Source organism: Erigeron canadensis, chromosome 1 (assembly GCF_010389155.1).
Source record: "Erigeron canadensis isolate Cc75 chromosome 1, C_canadensis_v1, whole genome shotgun sequence".
NCBI lineage: Eukaryota > Viridiplantae > Streptophyta > Magnoliopsida > Asterales > Asteraceae > Erigeron > Erigeron canadensis.
In genome coordinates, this window is record NC_057761.1 from 32,547,776 (window position 1) to 32,554,801 (window position 7,026).

The following is a 7,026-nucleotide window of genomic DNA, read 5'->3' on the forward strand; positions in this document are numbered from 1 at the left end:
AATGTTTTACATAAATTTAAGCCATTGCTTCCAATTTAATTCCTTTTTTTTTCTTAAAAAAAGAAATAAATATGAAAATACTTTATCAAAATCATCATGGATTTATAATCCGACATAAGTTTTTAGTAAAATAATTTTTTTTATGAAAGTTGTATATCATCTTCTTTCTTTATACTATTTGTCCACAAGATTTCATTCAAAGTTGTATATCATCTTCTTTCTTTACTATTCTAAATAACAATGGTTGTTGAAAACAATGAAAACTGTAATCAAATTTAGAATATTTGCTTCTCTCGAAACAATTCTTCAACAGATTTTCAGCTACACCATTAAACCTTGAGATGATATTTATAGATAATAATAAAATATTTTTGTCAACGTTCCAATATTACATTCTTTTACTTTAATTTTTATTACATTCTTTACAAGTAAATATACCGGTTGATTTTTACATATATTTTTATATTTGAACTTACAAGGTATACTGGGTTACATATATTTAATCTTATTTTGAAAATATCGTAAGCATCACATGTATTTGACACGATTCTAAATCTAGCATTATATTACGGAAAGAATAGATGAAGATAAGAAAGTAAAAAAGATTGGTATTTGAAAAGAAAGAAAAATAAACAAATATACAGTATAATAAAAGAAAAAAAATCACCAAATAACATAATAACTTGTGATATTTTGATCCAATATAATTGTGATGTCAACAAAGTTATACTAAATAAACTAAGAAAAAAAGATACGACCAACTTCTTTTAGGTTTTGTAATTGATTGTATCCAATTCAAGTTAAACCCTTAATGCAATACTTAACTAAAACACTAATTTTCAGTTGAAATTGAAAAATTTGCTTACACTTTATTTCATTTATTTGAATATTTAGATTAGACAACAATTAAATATTTAGTGTTTTAGTTAATTTTAACTAAATGATTGGTCCAACCTAACCCAACCCAACCCAACTTGTCTTGTAAATTTCAACTAAACTAATGATTGTCCATTCCAACCCAGGTCTCCTATATGTTATTCTTGGGGAAAATCACTTTACTGGAAGTGTTCCAACACACTTATGCGAGTTGTTTAGTATAAAAATACTTGATTTATCCCATAACAACTTCTCTGGAGTTCTTCCCAAGTGCTTAGGGAATTTGATTCAATTACGGGTGATGGATCTTACAAATAACACTATAACAGGTGATATTCCGAATATATTAGGTTCTCTATCATATCTTCAATCATTGCACTTGAACAACAACAAATTTGAGGGCAATCTTCCGGTCGCTTTACAGAAGTTGACAAGCTTAGTCACCTTTGATTTAGGGAAAAATTTGTTGACGGGTAACATCCCTTCATGGATTGGAAAAAAGTTATCAAAGCTTAAAATCTTGAATATCCAATCAAATAACTTCATGGGTAAGATTCCACTGGAACTCTGTTACAACAACGCTCTTCAACATTTAAACTTGGCAAATAATAACATAACCGGAACTATCCCTCATTGCTTTTATAACTTAACTAGTATGATCATGACTAGTGATAACTTTGTAAACTTTGGCATTGATATGAGCAAATCTAGTGATAACATTCAATACACTAGCATTGGATATGAAGAAAATACTGTGACTTACATAAAGGGCATTGAATTGAACTACACGAAGACCGTTAGGTTTCTTATATCCTTGGACCTCTCAAGCAACAAAATTATCGGTGAAATTCCTGATGTTTTGTTTAACCTTGTGTCGTTGAAGAATTTGAATCTTTCTAGAAACTTACTAAGCGGGAAGATTCCAGCAACGATTGGAAATCTAAAGCAAATGGAATCTTTAGATTTGTCAGCAAATAAGCTATCTGGCCAAATTCCTCCAAGTTTAGCTAGCTTGAACTTTCTGAGCTATTTGAACCTATCCTTCAATAACTTAAGTGGCCCGGTACCAATTGGAAATCACCTTCAAACGTTAGGCAATCCATCTACTATTTATGAAGGGAACATCGGGCTTTGTGGGCCATCACTATCAAGGAGTTGCAAAGAAAACAATTATGCCGACAAAGATGAAGGTAAAGATGGGTCACAAGGTTGCTCTTGGTTTTATGCCAGTATAGTCTCGGGTTTTGTTACAGGCTTCATGGGACTTGTTGGTAGCTTGCACTTTGTTACGATTTGGAGGGTAACTTACTTCGAGATGATAGAGAACGTTTACGCTTTTCTAATGATTTCAATTATACAAACTCTTGCCCAACTAAGAAGGAGGATTTTCTAATGAGGTATTTAGATTCACAAACATCACTCTTTTTATAATTTTGTCTAAAATGCTTAGGTTAGTTGTGTTTACCTGAATGTATACCAGGACCCGTGAACCAACCCAAAAATACGTATGGAATAACTTATTTGACCAGCCAAGCGACTCTAAGTACTTAATGGCGCAACCTCTTTTTTAACTGAATCTTTAGAGAGCTGCCTGAATAAATTGGATTTGAAACTGTTCTACACCTAAATGTGTTGGAAATAACTGAATTACTGAAGTCGAGGCAGGAACAGGAGTAGGAACAGAAGTAGAAGCAGAAGCCAAAAGATAGAACGTCTGCTTCTAGTAATCTAGCTAAACTTAAAGACATGTATGGCGACTTGACCACTGACAAGGGTAGTGCAACAGACGGTAGGGCTCCTGCTATGCTGAAGAGGTCATTCGGCTATGTGGTTCTTCTTGGGGGTAAAGGAGAGGTTGGCATGTACTTCATCATTGACTACAACAATTAAATATATGTTTGCTCTTTTTGAGGTTAAATTGTTCACTGTGTACTGTAACGTTGATTAGCTTATCAAATTTTTACTTTTGCATCTTTTTGAGCTTTCTTTTGGGGTTCAGTTTTGTTGTATCAAAAGCTGATTGATAATGATGGTATGTTTATCATTTGACATGTTGAATGCAGTTTCTTTTAACATGTTATCTGCCGTTGTGAAAGTCAGCCAAGGGAAGGGACTTGTGGTAAAAGTAAAATCTATCGAGAAACAATCATTTGCCGCGCTTCATACAGGTGTATTGTATGCTTTTAGAGGCCTTCTCAAGTTTTGGTAGTAAAGCATGTTCTGTAAACTTGATTAAATCTAAAACTAAAACCAAACTAATTAGCATAATCGATGTACATGACTATATAAATACACACTTGGTTCATCATTTTATTAGTCGGGATGAATATGTTAAGAGTTGAAACCGAATCGACGACATATAGTCTTAAATTAAAAGAGGGAATAGCATAATCCGATTCAAATGACATGATTGAGTTTTAGAAAATCATTATATTAATTGAATATTACACATTTTAATAATACAGGAATTTCCGATTTTAAGTGAAATAAATTTAATAAATTGTAAAATACTTTTAGACTAACAAATAATGGTATTATATATATATATATATATATATATTGCCACCAATGAGTCTTATTAATATTAAATCTTAATCATTCAATTGAATTTACTTTTCATCGCAGCTACATAAATTGTCCAATTAAAATGGAAGTATTGTTAAGTAGATAATAGAAACATGTTAAAATTTATTAGCATCACACTAACTAAATCCCCTCATTTTTAGCAAAAGTTTTACTACGTATTTTTTAAATGAATAGGGGATCTATTTTTAGTTACAGTCCATATCTTCATATTATTGTTTGATTAAAATCAATTAACATGGATTGAAAAATTATGAAATCATATCAAAAGGTTAACTGGATAAGACTTTGATGTTGTTTTGGAAATTCCATTAGAGCGAAAAGTACATATAATCAGCATGTGTGTATTAGTTTGTTGGCATTTGCGTATTTTATTGGTAATATTGCATTTCAAGTTTTGAGACAAGATAACAATTCAACTCATACTATTTTTATATAATTTTGTGTTTATAGCTGCTCTATAATGCAAAATATCGTTAAGAACATAATTAACCCCCAAAAAAACATGCTAATCGAATATCAAGAATCGAAATCAATTTTGCTTCAATAGACTAGATGGATACCCGCGCGATGCAGCGGCGGTGGACGGAAATGAAAGCGGTTGATGGTAGTAATTTCCATATCAACGTTAACAAAATTGTGGGTTACAAAAAAGGGACAATGGTTGGAGCGTGCCTGATTTTAAGGTGGAGAGGGTATTATGGGAATAAAAAATGTCCAAAGAGAAATAAGGTATTTCAAAAACAGAAAGAAAATATACAGAGCAGTTGAAAATAAAAGAAGCTTTGGTAAATATGGAATTTTTCATATTCTTTTTAATAGATTTTCATCATTTGTCCGAGTTTTTAATTTAGTTTGCTGATTTTTTTATAATTTTATTATTATTATGTGGGATGAACTATATTGTTTATTTGCTCGGAGTTTCTTATGAAAACAGTCTCTTTACCTTTGGATAGAGATAAGACTATTTACATTTCACTTCCATCGTACCCCGTGCATGTAACTATATTGTTCATTTGTTCCTATGTTTCTTTTGTTTTTTTCTTTCAATTTGTGTAAATTGATTAATATATGCCAGCTATGAAAAATTATAAACATCTCAAAAGGTAAACAAATATTTTTCAAACATTAAGATGTTTTGCAAAAACAAACATCCATAAGTAATATTTATATTTAAGTATAAACGGACTTAAGCTTTATTGTCTTAGGATTATATGATAGACTTAAGCATTATCAAGTAGAACAACTTAGAGACAAACATGTATATCGGTATGAACACTTTTAGTTATAAATTTGCATTTCTTATAATAAAGAGTATTAAATTTGATATATAGAACATTAACGTAGTACCGGGGTAGAGATAACATGTGGATATTACATTCTATTTAAATTGCAATTTAACTATGTTCAATTCAAATTCAAGTTAAAAAAAATGTTATAAAATGAACCTGAGCTACGCACGGGTATTGTTCTAGTTACTTATACTGATAATTTATACGTTATATCGGGACATCACGTAAAAAAAAGTAATTGGATGAAACCCCCAAGACTTCTCTTGAAAAGTGACAGCTGATAGCCATTGAACTATTACCCAATGGTTATATCATGTAACAAAAGTAAACATATGTTGTTTTTTTTTGGGAAAATTACACTTTTGGTCCCTGAACTTGACACGTTTTTCACTTTTAGTCACTAAACTTCAAAAATTGCAAATTATACACTGAACTTGTCACTTTTTTTCACTTTTGGTCACTGCGCCCAGTTTCGTTAGTTTTGCTCCGTTAAGTTGTCCAGATTCGTTAGTTTTATTTTTCACTTTTCGTCCTTCCCATTTTTTCATAACTAAAATCGATAATCGACAAACTTCAGTGATTAAAAGTGTAATTTACCTACTTTTTTATATATACCTTATTCGTCCAATTTTAAATTATATTATTTTGATTTTTTCTTAGTATTTTTACTTTTAACTTTGACTCTAAACATTTTTATTTGTAATATATAGTAGTTGGTGTAAATTAAATCAATGAAAAGTATATTTAAAAATTAGTTCATTATTATATGTTTTATAACAAATTTATATAACACAAACAAAAATATTTACGGTTAAATCATAAGGCGTTATAGATTATCAGAAAAACCTACAACACGTTACTTTAGATAAACATTACAATATCTTATTTTTATTATTGTTTATTAATAATTAATAAAATGAATTAAGAAAAACTATATAAGAAGACTCAAAATTGTTACTAAATAAATCTATCTTTATAAATAAACATTTCAATAACAATTATTTCATCGTCGTTAAAAATAAAAAACAATTATTTCACCTAATTAAACTACTGTATAACCTATTAGTAAACTGTAAACATAAAAAAATTGTTTCAAAACATAATAATTGAATATGTATTTTAACTAATCGGCCACAATATATAAGATGTGAAGTTGGACCGATTATCGATTTTAGTTATGGAATAATGGGAAGGACGAAAAGTGAAAAAAAAATTAACGAATCTGGGCAAGTTAACGGAGAAAAACTAACAAAGTTGACGCAGTGACCAAAAGTGAAAGAATGTGTCAAGTTCAGTGTATAATTTGCAATTTTTGAAGTTTAATGACTAAAAGTGAAAAATGTGTCAAGTTCAGAGACTAAAAGTGTAATTTTCCCTTTTTTTTTTAAACCTTAAATATGAAATATATCTTAGGCGCCCACCTACATATGATGTTTATGAGGCTATCTGTTTTTAGTTGGGACCTTGCACACTACTACAAATTTCAAACAATAGAGTCCGGTTAAATAAATAAAGACCGGTTGTTTTATAAAATAATGGTCTCTAAACTTATACAACCGGTCTCTATAGTTAGATAAGAATAAAGACCGGTTGAAAAAATAATATTAAACCTTTCTTTCTTATTATATTTGTAGATACATTGGAATAGTACAAGACTTTACGAGCACTCACACTTAGATGCTATGGTTCGTCTTTGGACAAGTGCATTCGAAACGACTAAAGTATGAACCATTTATTGAATTTTGGCTTTATTAGGAATTTTATTAGGAGTTTTCTGTTTTCCGAAGATATTTAGTTTTTAAATTCTATTTAGTAGTTTGATTGAGCATTAGGTGCACTACAAACAATATTGTATTTGTTCACACTTTTAGGTGAGTGTGAAGAAATTAAAATTTTTGTCACGCTTTTTAGTGTGTACAAATATATTGAATTAAAAGTGTGTGAAAATTTCTTCACACTAAAAAGTGTGTAGAAATAAAAGTTCACACTTTTTAGTGTGAATTTTCATAATTATTTTGTCACACTCCATTTGTCCACGGTAAATACTTTTAATTCAATATATTTGTACACACTAAAAAACGTGACCAAAAATTTAATTTGTTCACACTCACATAAAAGTGTAAACAAATGTAATATAATTTATAGTGGTGCTAGTAGTTTGGATTTTATTATTGAGCATCAAGTTAATTTGGTTTTGGTATCTATTGATGAGGACCAAGTTTGTTCAGGGTGTTTTGGTTTTGGTATTAATGTTGAAAGCATATATGGTGTTCTG

General features: G+C 29.7%; 1 protein-coding gene across 1 annotated transcript; it reads left to right on the top strand.

Annotated features, from left to right (window-relative positions):
- The first annotated feature begins 1,000 nt into the window (after positions 1-1,000).
- LOC122590157 (receptor-like protein 19) lies at positions 1,001-2,861 on the top strand. Its single transcript, XM_043762495.1, has 2 exons — positions 1,001-2,273; positions 2,357-2,861. Exon 1 carries the CDS (start codon positions 1,001-1,003, stop codon positions 2,267-2,269), a length of 1,269 nt encoding a protein of 422 aa, XP_043618430.1. The 3' UTR covers positions 2,270-2,273; positions 2,357-2,861.
- The last annotated feature ends 4,165 nt before the right edge of the window (positions 2,862-7,026 follow it).